We start from the raw sequence: 15069 nt of genomic DNA, 5'->3' as shown, positions 1-15069 counted from the left end.
ACATTTTTTGATAACATTTATTAAGGTTCAGTGTAAGAGTGGCTAAGTGTCTGGTCCTCCCCCTCCCCCCCCCCCCCCCCCCCCCCCCCCCCCAAATAATTGACGTAGCTTTTTTTAAAGTGTACATATTCTGTTCTCAACTAAGTTGTTTGTATTGTTTTCTGTTTTTTTTTTTTTTTTCTCTCCCCCTCTTAGTATTGTTAATTTTGAAAGAAAACCACTCTTTACTGACCTCTGAGATATTTCGGATAAGATTTTTACATATTTTAACTTAACGGAAATGTCTGTCAGTTTCTCTAGTTTCTGGAAACCATTACTTCATCTAGCTGCTTCTGTTGTTTGAAAATTAGCTATTAAGTGTTTTAAATTATACATTTTACTGTGATAAGTGTTAGCTACCAATGCTTTGTTTCAACGCAGCAGAACATTTTGTAAAATCAATATTAAATATTGCTTTTATTTCTGTAATTCATCTCTGAAATACTAATGATTCTTTATTTTATTCTTTTTGTTTTATATTAATTTCCTCATGTAGTCAAAGGATGAATGCGGATGAAATCTGCAAAAGTAAACGAACATGACATGTAGAGTTGCAACTTGTCTGTTTCTGATAATTGAAAAATCTCTGCCTGCAACGTGTCATTTGATACACAGGTATAATTTTAACCAGATGACCCTGCTTATCTGCTACCAGTGATCTTTACTGGGTACAGAATCTTCTTCTTTCCAGGGTTGCAGTTTGTTTCTTTTTAGTGGACTATACTCATGCAAGGTTCACATTCAAAATTCTTTGTAATATTAAAGATCCTCAGTTCTATAACCATCTAACAGCCCTTGAAAAAGTGATAAAAAGGTTATCTGTTTTCTTTGTGTTATTTCATTATTGGAATCTTGCAGATAAAGTCCACATCTGCTAAGTGAAATTTTTGATGGTTAACTTGAGAAGTTGCTCAGCAAAAAATTTATTTCCACTTGGCTGCCTTATGTGTATTCTAAAACATCTAGAAGGTAAGTGATACAGTAATTTTTTTGGAGGAAAAATGAGCAGACTTAGTCCAGTGTTTTTTTTATTTTATTTTATTTAAAATTATTTCAGTAGAATTGTGACAGATTTTTTGTATAAACATTATTGTAAAGTGTAAAAAAAAAAAAAAAATGAAGTCAATTTTGATTATGAGTTAAAATGAGGTTTTAATATCATTAATTGTAATGGTAACTTACATGTTCCATCTGGTATAATTAGGTATTAGGCAAAGGTCTAGTATCATACTTCCTTTTTGGATTCTTAGTTTGAGTTAGATGAAAATATTAATAATAGAATATTGTATTTATATGTAGTAATTAAATACCACTTTAGCTGATATTCAATATCTGTTTTAAGAATAAAGGCTATCAGAAATAGGCCCATGTAGGGTGTTCCCGATTCTAATTTGTCGGGTGGGTTTCTGTTCTAAGAAGCTGTTGACCGTTTTGCTACTTTTTTTTTTACCCGCTGCTCACCCTTGATCACAAGGAGTCCTCAGAGTGCTGGGCATTGAATGCCTGGAAGTCTTCAGGAATGGTATCTGTAGAAAACAAAAGTACCCCATGCACAGTACTTAACATCTTTCAGAATCTTTGAAAGGATAAGAAAAACTATGGCTTGCAGATATCTTTGGCTATGGCTCAATCTATAAAGGAAGCTGCTGTATAGGTAGGCTTCGCGTGTTGGGTGGCACCACTCACCATTGCACCGGTACTTGAGGTTGGACCAGATGATGTTCTCCTGGGAGAAGCAGAACACCCCCAGCCTTCCACCCCTCATGGTGGTGTCGATGGTCACTCCAGAATCGGCCACCAGGTCAGTTCCCTCATAGAAGCGAACGCTGTTGATTCAAATACAACCGGAGGATTGACAAATGTGTAGCCAGACTAAAATATGAAAAACTAGAGAGAACTGGAGCTGCATGTGTATGCAGTCCTGCGATGTGCTTTTTAACCACTGTTGCCCCTTGAAATGCTCTGCTGTTCCCAGCAGAAACCTGAGAGCAGCTGTCTTCCTCACCGAATGTATCCAACCTGGGGCCGGTGCTGTAGGTACCAGCGGTAAGACACTTTGTCCTTCCAACCCACGTTGCGTGGGTCCTTCCAGAGCAGCCGGACCTGGTCATTGGTGTCTCCTGTGTGCCAGAGGGAATTCCTCAGGTGTTCTCCAGGTCCAGAAATGGACTTCACAGCCTGGGTAGAAAATGTGGAAAGGAAGCCACATAGCACCGATTACATCGTAGCTGACACCCTGAAGAGGTAAATGTCAACATATTTGGTGCTATTTTAATAGTATGCTGATATTTTGAATTAAAAACATATAAAAATCTAAGAAGAGTGTCACATGAAATGTTAACATTAAACCTAGAATAAGGTGTTTTCAAAATATGACTCTTTTCCCTGGAATCTTCTGCCTTCCAAATTACACAAGAAAACTGACCAACATTACATTTACATATATGCAGGCAGGTGCTTTTCTTAAAATCAAAGTACAGAGTATAGAAAAGTGAATTTAGCAGATGAAGAGCTTTATATATATGCTGTACGTACACATTTATCAAAGCACTACCAGGTTCTTTGATACCTACATTTGACTGGCATCCATACCTTAAGTAGCTGCCTAGAGGAGCTATATATAAGTAGCAAATAAGCAGGTAATAGGAGCAGAAGGCACTGCGCAAATTTGCAAATCAGTCAAGAGATTAGGGGAGAAGTGGGTCTGAAAAAGAGGGGTTCTGACACCCTTCCTGAATACTGAGAGTGAGTCAGCAGTTCTGAGGGAGAGTGGGATAAGGGTCAAAAACTTAGAATGAGGCACAGTTTCCACTTTGGATACCCTTGTGAGCAGAAAAAGCAGGTGGTCACAGTTCAAGGAGGACACTGGTTCAAATGAAAGCCTGTGTAATGACTTGAAGCTTGCAATCCATCAGCTTTGTCCTCTCATTTATACTGAGCTTGAACAATAACCCGAGGAATTTTCACACATTGCCAAATGATTTTCTGCTATGTTGGCACAGACCTCCTCAAACAATCACAGCAGTAAATCATGCAGAAAGTGGTCCGCTGAGTAGAAATCAAGGGATTGTGCGTGTTTTTTTTCTTTTGTTTACTTTTCAGCATATTTGAACAGTTTTTCTCTTGGGAGCTGTGATTTACAATATATGAGTAGAAGTAAAATGAACTGATTTAGTTTTGATTCCCTATTCTGAGGTCTCAAAGTATTACTTTGGAAAATGCGTGCACAGTGCAGGGACACTTCCTCTCACCTTGAGCTGGATGCCAGGCTCAGCCACGGCCCGGAAGGGGGTAGCCTGCCAGTATGTCTGCTCTGTCTGCTTCCACATCACCACATAGAAACTGGACGAGTCCTGGTAGCCAAAAATGAAACCGGCGTAGTCGTCGTCGGTCACTGTGTTCACGTGGAACGTGCCTTCAAAGTCCACCCCACTGAAGGCTGTGTAACCTGGGGACATCAGAGGTCAGAGGCCTTAGTCGCCTTCGTGGAACCAAAATAGTCCTGGCCGTGTCTTAGCTCGAGAACGTCCAGCTCTGAATTGAGTCCTAAGCAAGTTCCACTTTGTTTAAAATCCTGTGAGCAAAATTCAAGACGTGCTTTTATCATGAAACCCAGGAGTTCAATGCTCACTGACCGAGTTATGATACTGAATCGGAAAAGGTAGTTTGCAACGTTTCCTACCAACAGCAAGTCCAGGGTCGCTGTTCATGGTCTGCACAATCTCCATGCCCTGAGGAGAAATGGAGTTGTCATACTTACTCCTACACCATATTCTCCTGAGATGGAGCGAAACAAACACTTTTACATATACAGCATTTCTAGGACTTATAGCAAGTTGGCGTTAATTTTCAGCAACCAGATATCACAATTAAATCCTTTGGCATGCAGCTGAAGGGACTGTGAATGATTTACAAGTAGTGTGTTTGTTTTATTTGAGTCACCTGATTGAGGACGACCCAGTTGGGGTCAATCTGTGCGTCACCCTCGGGGTCCAGCACCACGGTCTGGTAGGCCCTGAAGTCAGTCAAGGTGATCTCAGCGTTTTCCGGGCAGCTGTCGACAATGTCAATCACCTTGTCCCGATCAAAGTCCTTTTCACACACGTCCCCTACCCCATCGCCTGGCCAGAAAAAGAAATCAGGTCAGTCCTGGAATGAGTGAAAATGCAATTAAAATTTTAGAGAAGAAACTGAACCTAAATGCAAGTTTAAAAGCTGCCTCCATATTTTTTTCATTGAATGAAGTCCTGCCCAGGTGTACCCTGCCTCAAGTGAGTGATTGATTTCTGTTCATTATTGTGCCACTGTCCTGTAGTTAAGCGAAAAGCAGTGCTACATGTAGCATCAAACAAAATCCTTTTTGGTCAGTTCACCCCCTTTTCAGTTACGCAGTTCTACTACAAGTTCTTCGTCAACTTGCTCTGTACTAGTGACCAATGTGCAATGAGGACAGTTTACGGACTTGTGCATGGGAGCACCCCCCCCACACCGCATACCATTCTCATCAGTCTGGTCAGGGTTGGGCACCAGCCGGCAGTTGTCTGGTCCTGGGTGGACAAAATCAGGGATGTTGTCATTGTCATCGTCGTCATCACACTCGTCTCCAATTCCGTCCTTGTCCGTGTCCAACTGCGAGCTGTTGATGACGTTGGGGCAGTTGTCCTTGGTGTCCTGGTGGCCATCGCCATCGCTGCACAAGAGTGAGGTGACAAGACAGCCTCCATCAAGGACAAGGGTAACAAAAAGTGTGTGTGTGTGTGTGTGTGTGTGTGTGAAGGGCTTTCCACCATAACCAAAACAAGAAACTGCTATTCTAAGTTTGACCTGGCATTTGAATGTTCACACTTTAGAAAAGACTTCTCATCTTATACAGGACATGGCTTTGTCTCCATTTGTTTCTTTTTAAGGACTGGAAGGGTCATGCAGAACACAGGCATGTAAATCCCAGCATGGTAATATAAATTGTCATTACAATCAGTGATGAACATTTTTTTTTGTTGAATATGACATGATTCTTTGGTTACCTGTCTTGGTTTGTGTCACAGGAGTCTCCCACAAGGTCGTTATCTATGTCTGACTAAAATAAGAAAAAATTAAGGACAGTTCAGTTCAGAATGAGCGCTTTTGTCAACGGTGCACGATTTCCAGGAAATGCGTTGTGTCCTCTGCGAATGTTGTCATTCCGCAGCTTTCCGACATTAGGTGCTTCGGAAACTCCACCTGGTTGGGATTGGGGATCTCGGGACAGCTGTCACACGCGTCTCCAACTCCATCGTTGTCCATGTCCAACTGGTCACGGTTTGGAACCCTTTGGCAGTTGTCCAAGAAATTCTTGAGACCTGAAGAGCCGCACAGTTTGTAGTTTCGTAAAGAGACGGATGTTTCTGGTGCCTTGCTGTTATACACAGTGTAAAACAATGGAACAGTTAAGCTCTCTTCGTTTGATCAATGAGTAAAGACGACACAAGGCCGGAGTACAGCTTGTGATGTCTCCACGTGGTGGCGCTGCTGCTCTCAGATTGGATGTGAACTTTTACTCCACCTCTTATTTTTATGTGTTGCTTCTCACTAGGAAATGAGACGCAAAGGCTTGATTATTCCTTTAATGCCTATTTTGAGATACAAATGCCTTTTGTAAACAGATTAAGTGTGTTGAACTGAAATTACTGTGCAAATGCCTGTGGAATGTTCAAAATGAATGGTTCATGTTTGCAGGTAAACTCGGGGAGCAAATAAAGCAGAGCAGTTCTTACAAATAATAGCTATTAAACGTTTGTCGAATGTATCATTTCTCAAGATTCCTCGAATGTTTCCTTAGGCTCCACAACAAGGAGTTTTTAGTATGTAGGAAGAGACAGAAAAGAAAAAAGAAAATAATTACAAGGTATTCGGTTGTCTGAAATACAAAACATTAATTTTGTTAAAATCTGGAGCCCGATGAATTCTGCACTTTATAATTTCAGGTTCCTGTTGTCCTTTCAACGAAGGGAAAAGAAACACACCCTAGTTAGACACTCTCAACAGATCTCACATCTTCAGTCAAGCATGAAGAATCCTGATCTGCCTTCTGCCTGCATGATGGTTAAAGGTTTTTTTTTTTTTTCCCCCCTTTCTTTTTTGCCAAAATGGCTTGGTGGTATGAACTGAAGAGCAGACATGCAAGTTTAAAGGCTTTTAGCATCAGAGTGTTGAGAAAGTCCAGCTGATCCAGGGTAAGAGGAGCCTCGTATCCGAACGTGTCAGAATTGTATTTGAGCACCTACACTGCGGTAGCACCTCCATCAGGGTGGAGGTGAGTCATATCTTCTCTCTCGAGTGACAAAGACATTGTGTGGCTCATGTTCTCGCTGATCAGTGCTGTACTGGTTGTGGACATCAGTGTGGCACTACTAGTTGCGAGAAAGAGTCCGTGCTGCCAAAGTGTCTCACCATCTCCATCCATGTCATCATCGCAGGCGTCACCCTTCCCGTCGTCATCCGTGTCCCTCTGATCAGGGTTCTCCACCATCCGGCAGTTGTCGCAGGCATCCCCGTGGTTGTCCCTGTCACTGTTCTTCTGGTCCACGTTAGGCTTTAGCCAACAGTTGTCCTGCAGGAGCAGTAGGATTTCGGGTCACGTGGTTCTGGGTGGAGAGCCACTGCAAGGAGCCACGGCCCTCTGGGTCTAAGCGCACCTGGTCATTGGGAATTTCATCTCCATCCGCGTCCTCGTCGCACGCGTCTCCCGAGCCATCCCCGTCTGCATCTTCTTGCCCCGAGTTGGGGACGAAGACACAGTTATCCTGAAATTGAGCACAGAGATTATTGCAGGTGTCCAGATGGTGCTGAGCTCATTCCCCGACCTCATGGAAGGACCGTGTGGGCTCAGAGAGAATGGCACTGCAGGATGAGCGTTACCTTCCGGCAGTTGGGGTCTTTGCACTTGAGTTTCTCATCAGGATATCCATCAATGTCCGTGTCCTTCCCACACAGGTAGCCATTGCCAGCCCAGCCAATGCCGCACTGAGCCACAGAAAGAAAAACGCACATTTTAGCAACACCTATTAGAGAATGCAATGCTTCCTCAACTTTTCATCACCTTTAATCAACATTTTTTTTGTGCTTTTTTGTTGTAGATCCCTATGGGATGTTATATCTTCACTGTTGCTTGCTTCATTGCCAAGGCTCTAATTAGCATGCTTCTCTTGCATATTGTTGCCATGACAACAGTACAGTACAGAACAAAATACTGATGATCTCCAGAACCAAGGAAAACATTGGATTATTTAATAGAAATGTCTAGGAGCCGGGTGGCCAAAAGTGCTGACTCTGATTGCGTTGTACAAAAGCTAAAAGCAATTCCATTTCCTCCTTCCCATTGTCAGCATTTGAGGAATAGAATTCTCCTTGGTGTTTGGTGTCTTGGGTTATGTTGACAGTCAAACCTCATGTTCCACACACCCATACTTGTGGGTGTTACTCTTAGCAGCAGCAGCTGTGTGCCTCACCACGCAGCTGATAGTGCCATCCCTCTCCGCTATGCATTGTGCGTTGGAGTTGCAGGGGTTCAACAAGCTGTTTGCGCAGCTCCTTTCTGGCTTGCAGCCCTTGGTCTGGCCGCCAACGTAGCCGGCCTTGCAGGCTCCACAGCTGTACGAGCCCTGTGGAGGAACCACAGGAGTGAGACCTTGGCCATTTTGCAGGGTGTAACATTGATGGCGGACATGCTCCATTCCCTAAATCCCATATAAATATATTTACACCCTTTGAAAATCTCCTGTTGAAAGCTCCCTTCTTTGTCTTTCCATTGGCTTCCTCTAGTAGCCCATATCACGACCAAGACTGGTAATGACCTATAAGAGCATCAGATGCTATGCTCACCAATACCTACAAGACCTGATCCCTCACTACTCTCCAGCCAGACTGCTGCGCTCCTCCTACCTGTGGCTGCTTGGGGAGAAGTCATCCAAAATCAGAACACCAAAGGTTTTCGGTTCTGACTCCAATGCGGTGGAATGGCCTCCCTCTCTCCCACAGAACTGCTCAAAATGCACCTTTTTCTGACCCACTTCTTTTCTGATCTGCTTTCTGCTCCATAAACGAGCACTAAATTGTTAAAAATGTTTTAAAAAACTCATTCTCGATTCATATATGCTGCTGCTCGTGTAGCATATGCTGATAACTGGTTTTGGAATAACTGATTGTACTTCTGCGTATCTGCATCTACAGCATATCGCTCTTGTCTGTTGATGTACTTTTGTTTACTTGTCCCTTTGTAGAAAAGTGTCTGTTAAATGAGTACATGTGAATGTAAATGTATGTAGTGCATTATATTAGAGTTTGCTACCAAAACTGGGTGTTTTCATAACTAGAAAGGCAGTGATGTTGTAAGCTTTAAGGTGAGAATAGTTTCACCTGTGAAGACAGAGCCAATTATTCTTGCTGTATAATTTTCTTCACATATTTCTTAATGGCATTTTTCCAAAACGGTATCAACAGAGAGTCAAACTCTGTGTGGTATGGGAATCCTTGTTTCAGAAGCTCTGTGTTCTTACCACGGAGTTGTGACAGAGAGAGTTTGGTGTGCAGCCACCGTTGTTGGGCATCTTGCACTCATCTATGTCATTGCACACCTAGGGCCAAAGTTAAAAGCAGCAAGTCAATAGAAGTGAGATGCCAAAAAATAAACAATTGCGAAATTAGTCTTTTTTCAGTGCAAATAATTTATGATCACACAGAAGCATACAAAAGTACAATATTTGAGCAGCTTTTCGTTCTTGGATGTCAAGAATTGTTAGATCTATTTTCTCTCCATGCCATGAAATGAGATGCATGTTCAGAGGTCTCGCTCTACAGCAGAGTCACTGGGCAGCTCACCTGTTTGTGTGTTTGTGCAAAGGTGGCACCCATTCCCTGGAAAGCCTGACCTGAAAAGCCAAGGGGACAGGCCTCGCACCTGAAGCCCGGGGCCATGTTGACGCAACGCACTCCAGGGAAGCAGGGGTTAAACTGACACTAAAAACACAGGGCGCCAACATGTTACCTTACAAACTGAAGCAGCAGAGGAGGCTGTCCACCAACTGGAAAGATGTGTATTCACATCTAGAGTTCGTACTGAAGTTGTGGAATTCCTTATTTACTGTAAACAGACATTTTCTCTGAGCAGAATATGAATGAAATGATAGCAGAGCAACACAAGCCCCAGTTTATAGATACTGACCTGTTGAACATCCTCAAGTACATTTAAATGCCTTACCTCATCTACATCGTCGCAGCTGAACCCATCACCGGTGTATCCATCTGGACAAGGGCCACACTCAACCCCGTCATCCGTCTCGAAGCACAAGTCATCTCGGAAACAGGTGCCAAGGGTACACTTTGGTTTGACCTCCTCGGTGCCACCGAGTCCTGTAGGCAGAGCCAAATGTCAAATGCTGCACTGCACATTGAGCTACTCTGTTCTGCACTTTAAAATACGCCACAATTTCAGCATCCCATCAACTCTTTGAATCCAAAGAGATATACTGTATACAATTATATGGCTGAAAATACTGCATTATAAAATAATAATTCAACTCATGGCATATTTCATTTAGCTGATGCTTTTCTCCAAAATTGCTTATAATGTTAAGGTACTTACAATTATTTACCTATTTATAGAGTTGGGTAATTTTACTGGAACAATTTTAGGGCAAGCACTTTGCTCAAGGGTACTATGGCAGGGATTGAAACCTGCAACCTTTTGCATCCAAAGGCAATAGCTATGACCACTATGCTACCAGCTGCCCCAAACTAATGAATCATTAATAATGTATGAAAAGATGATTAATGGAGTTATTATGGTAAAGAAAATCATACTTAAGGACTGATCACAGATTATAAATTATATGACAAATCACTGCACTGCACTCAAAACAATTACCATGCTGTTGCTTTGTCAGCCTGTGTAGGGTATAGGGTTAGGGTTAGCTAGCAATAGGTAGTGTCTTGTCCAGCTTAATAATATATCACTTACCACAAGCTTGGCATTCTGAAATGGTATTTCGAAGGAAAGCGGTTTCCTTGACCTGTATTCAAAATGAAATCGGTAGCATTTGACAGTCATATCTTAAGATTCGTAATCTTTAATGCTGAACTCCAGTGAATAAAGAGTACCTGTTGTGAGAGGACCTCTTTCAGTTCTATGATCACCTTGGTGAGCTCAACCATTTGATTTGCCAGCTGCTTTGTATTAACACCTGTGTGAAAAATATCTTCACTGTCAATAACAAACACAGTGGTAATCCATTATGAGAGGAAGCGTAGTGCATGGTTCTTTCTTCGGATGGAATTTTACTTTTACGGGTGATGAAGGTCAGAAGAATACACTTTTTATTGCATGTTTAACGTTTTATAGCCTCTTTAGAATTTAAAATCTGTTACAAAGTACCCGTGAACGCAACTGGCATCTAATACTTTTTAAATGGCAAGTTTTTAAAGTTTTTAAAAAGCTTACCCAGCATTTGCACCGAGTCACTCTGATGTAAGTAACATTCTTGCAGAGAAGCCACATTTTCTAATGAGTCCCCCATGACCAGTTTCAGTTCTTCTATCCCATCCTGCCATGACAACACACTTGGGTTTCAAGTTGACTTTTTCAACAACTCCACAGCAGCAACTTAGATAGGGTCTCACCTTCTTTTTCTCATTTAGGGTTTGTGTTTGCTGTGTAAATTCCTTTCAGGCCCATAGGCATGTACTGCAATGTTTACAGTACGGTATGTTGTCTAGGAAAATTATACATCAGAAAGGTTGTTTTCATTCCGGATATTTTACCTAAGAAATCTGATGCCACACTTTACATATGGTCATGCAATAATGTGTGGAAAAGCTCACATCTGGCGTGCAGATTTCTATGAAAACATATGGCAAAGCGATTACATACAGTATGGACAGATGAACTACTGAAATTACATAACCGGAGGTGATTGAGCAACCAAAGTCTCAGAAAAGCAGGAGTGTATCAATTTTGCGGTATTCCAGGAACTGCCGTGCACTTGACGAATTGCTCTAGTCCCTCAGACTGCTGGAATGCTATGGAACAGTGATGTTACTGTGCCGTTAAATGGCAGTGTCATGCATGGTATGTCCTGCATTACGTCCACGTGGCTCACCTGCGTCCTCTTCTGCATAGTTTTGAGCTCCACCATGTTGGGTCTTGCCGGCAAGCCCTTGAAGGCAGCGGGCATGTCCTTCACCGTCTCGATGAGCCTGCAGTCAACGTAGAGCTCCACGCTCGTGGGCTCCTGCCTCAGACCCTTCAGATGGAACATTAGTGCGTGCCGCTGTCCATCGGCCAGCTTCACATTGTTGAAGGTGACGGTACTCATGCGGCCATCGGTCCTCAGGTAGCGAAGGGTTGCTGCACCAGAGGAAGAAGAGGAAGATGACGTTCAACAGCCTTTTTCTCACTGATGTTATTGAAAGTTTTATCCATTCAGGGACTGATCTATCTTTTCTTGTGTACATCTACACACTGTTTGACCACCGTAATAATCAAAGGGTACAGTCCTCTGAAATTTGCTGTTGGAAGGCTGCTCCTAAACCTCACATATGTGATTAACCAAGACTCATTAAAGTTCTCAGTAAAGTATTGAAGTTATGATGACTTGAAATGAAGTTCTTTTAATTAGAGTGATTCATGATTGTAAGTTATCATGGCGATGATTGTATACACTGTACCTCGGTTGAGCTTCCCTTGAACTGTGAACTCAAAGTATCTGCTGTTGTCTTGTGGACTGAAAAGGCTGAACACAGTAGATCCTGTCTTGGGCTGAAGGCTGAATGTCGTGAGAATAAAGATCTCGTTCACAGATTGGGCCGCGAGTCCTCCCTGCAGCAGGTCAGGTAGACACTCCGGCGATGCGAGCAGATCGTAGACTGCATATAGGACAAAGCAGCGCATGCAAGTCATGTTTTGCAAAGATGTGAATGAACGATCTTTACACTGGTAATGTGTCCTTCTTGAAGCGGAAAACTGTTCGAATGTAATTTTTTACTATGCACCCCGTTCAGTTCAGGAGCAAGCTAATCCTAAACTTTTTGCCTCTGTAGGAGAGCTTTGTTAGTCTATGTGCTGTTTTCTGCCGGGAAAACCGTTGCAGCTGAAGTCTATAAATACAGGGACCCTTAAACACTGTATACACATTTGATGTTTGCACTCAGTCATTCACCGAATTTGGACGTGTCTGCATGTTTACGGCAGGCATTTCAAACACTTGGCACAGTTAAAATTTGTCAGAAATCCTGCTTTCACTGTACACCAAATATTTATGTTCAATTGAGGATTGTCGTACATTAAAATGTAAAGAAATTTTCTGAGACACTGAATTTCTTTATCATCTATGATGTCCATCATAATGGATATCCATTCATCAGACTCTCAGTGAAACATCTTAATTATTTCACCATGAGTCTTGTTAAACCACACAAGTGAATGTGTGATAAATAAAAGAAACATGGCTAAATTAGAAATGTTTATTCCAAGCTAAATACTTAAGAGAATTCACATGGATGTACAGACACAGCTCTGATTTAGCCTTTGTATTCTCTCTGTGTCGTTCAGCAACAGTTCCAGCATCCTGTACATTGGTATGGATAAGGGATTTAGGGTGAAATCCAACCCCCCCACCCCCTCTCAGGCAGTGAAATACACCATACCATCTTGACTTTCCAAAACCACGGTGCATTGAGTGTAAAGGTTGGGTTCCTATTCCTGCCATAACGGTGTTTCAAAAGCAGAAAGTACAGTGCTTGACTGAAGGGGAATTGGCCCAAAATCAAAGCCTCAATAAAAGGATGCAGATAAATATTTCCTCATCATTAAGCAAAGCTTTGTTTAATCATAACTCACTGAGAGGAGTGGGTCATGCTTGGTTCAGTGACTTCTAAGCTCATTACTTCAGAAATTGCTCCTTTTGCAAAAAAGAGCCTTTGTTTCTTAGTGACGAATTGCATTCGACTTGTTTGACATGGCGTGTGTAGCAGAAATCTCTGTGTAAACATGTTGTAAATAGCCTGCTGTCTGCCTACGAATTACAGTTTAGTTTTTTCTGAAGTCACGAAGGACTTTTCAAGTTTTCATTCAAAAGAGAAAAAAACTACGGATTAATTCTCAGAGCAATTCTCATAAAAAAGCAGAGGTTACATGTTTTCTGCCTGTCATTAAGAACCTCTACACCTTTATGGATATTTCTCTTATATTACCTGAAGTAAGGATTTCTTATTTTATACATGTCACCGGTGTGGGGGCATGGTGGTGCAGTGGGTTTGGCCAGGCCCTGCTCTCTGGTGTGTCTGGGGTTCGAGTCCTGCTTGGGGTGACGGATTGACGTCTCGTCCTGGGTGCGTCCCCTCCCCCTACATAGCCTGTATTGCTGGGTTAGGTTCCGGTTTGCCACGACCCCCCCTTGGGACAAGGTGTGTGTGTGTGTGTGTGTCACTGTGCCATCATGCCAGACCTTCCCTTCCTGCTGACAATCAGGTTAAGAATACCTTTCAAATAAATGAGGTATAAAAAGATGCTTATATAAACATTAGCCTAAATTATTGCAAACATGGAAAGTTCAATGCAAACAGAAATTTTGATGTGAAGGGAAGAAGTTTGTTCAGGCTACACTGGAACATGCAGACCATCAAAGACTGCTCCTGAAAGGGGGGATTTTTCACAAGACCTGTGGTTTAAATCAAACACAGGTGACCTGCATTGCCCGAGGGGGCAGTAAAGTCATTGTAGTCTGTGGCTGAGCTCGCGCACGTGTACCAGCACACTGTCACTGGAAGAAGAAAAGCGCATCACTGGCAGAAATGGAATTATAATACTGCTCCTTTAACAACATTTTCATGATAAAATCAGTATATTTTATTCTTTGTTCCCCTTTTGTCCTCCACATCTGGAATAATCATTATTTGCATTCATGATTTTTAGCCAGACATATATACAAGGCTCTGACTGTTTAGGCAATTATGAAAATGCAGGAAATTGTCTTCTTGTGAACAAATGTGCTTTAATTTTGTTTAATGCATCTTTAAACGGTTTTCACCAACCGAGTGGCCAGACGATTAGGCGTGTAGTCACAAAACACCGTGTCTTGAGGATTTAGAGTTTAAAATATCACATTTCAGACACATTTGCAGAACAACATAAAATATTTGTCTGCTCAATCTGCGATGCTGTTTTCTCATTTTATCTGACGAGCCTTAAAGTGTTTTTGACACTTATTTAGCGTGTATATTTCGCAGATATTTCATGTGGTATTAAAGGTATCAGACAGTGCTATTTCAGGAGCAGTTTGTAGCGCTTGAAGAGACTTTAACAGCAGTTTGTAGAAAATGAAAAAAGATGGCTTGAAGATACTCACCTGAACCTTGGGCTTGCGCAATCCCGAGCAGCTGTAACAGAACCTGCGAGATGAACAAAAACCTCGTCCACAGACTCATTGTGCTCCCCTTCCTCCCAACACCTACTGGCCCAGTAGCAGTCCTCTCTGGAGGTGCAGCAGCAGCAAAGTAGTCAAGCCCCCGACGTCTGACTCACTTATAAAAGAAGAGAGGCTCCACTGGCATAGTTCGAGGGTGAGGTATCTCCCTGGCCAGCTGGCTCTGAGACTGGGCAGGACCTTGACGGAGAGCTGGGGTGATGACTGATAGAGGCGATGATGTCTTTTTCAGATGGCCTCACACCGGGGAGGTGTGACTTAAAGGCTACCATCCGACTGGGTCCCGGTGTCAACGCGTGGGGTCTGCTTTTTGCAGTTTTTTTGGGGAATTCACACTGAGCTCGCTGCACCTTCCGTACAAGTGTAACCAGGTGTTTCAGCAGTGGATCCTTATGTGTCCTTCATTTACGACCTGCGCACACATCTGTATTGTTGCAGTAAAAAAAAATGGCCAAGCTGTACTAATACTAGACAAAGAACGCAGGGCTTTTCGTTTGGGCGAAACATTTATATTTTTGGTAATCAAAATGTTTTTTAGGTCTTGAAAGCAATAACCGTTATTGTACCGAAATGA

The 15069-nt window shown here is 42.5% G+C and overlaps 1 protein-coding gene across 1 annotated transcript; it reads right to left on the bottom strand.

Annotated features, from left to right (window-relative positions):
- Positions 1–1239: 1239 nt before the first annotated feature.
- On the bottom strand, positions 1240–14631 carry LOC108925095 (thrombospondin-4-B-like). The gene is made up of 22 exons (XM_018736842.2): positions 14418–14631; positions 11740–11937; positions 11172–11419; positions 10514–10616; positions 10174–10256; positions 10034–10085; positions 9275–9426; positions 8896–9033; positions 8574–8651; positions 7527–7679; positions 6937–7041; positions 6714–6821; positions 6469–6628; positions 5260–5378; positions 5064–5116; positions 4536–4729; positions 3982–4160; positions 3722–3770; positions 3291–3487; positions 2045–2217; positions 1726–1865; positions 1240–1565 (listed from the first exon to the last, which is right to left on the bottom strand). Exons 1-22 carry the CDS (start codon positions 14494–14496, stop codon positions 1507–1509), a joined length of 2820 nt encoding a protein of 939 aa, XP_018592358.2. The 5' UTR covers positions 14497–14631; the 3' UTR covers positions 1240–1506.
- Positions 14632–15069: the final 438 nt, after the last annotated feature.

This window comes from Scleropages formosus, chromosome 6 (assembly GCF_900964775.1).
Source record: "Scleropages formosus chromosome 6, fSclFor1.1, whole genome shotgun sequence".
Lineage (NCBI taxonomy): Eukaryota > Metazoa > Chordata > Actinopteri > Osteoglossiformes > Osteoglossidae > Scleropages > Scleropages formosus.
Note: the sequence above shows the minus strand (reverse complement) of the source record. Positions and strands in the feature narration are given on the sequence as shown.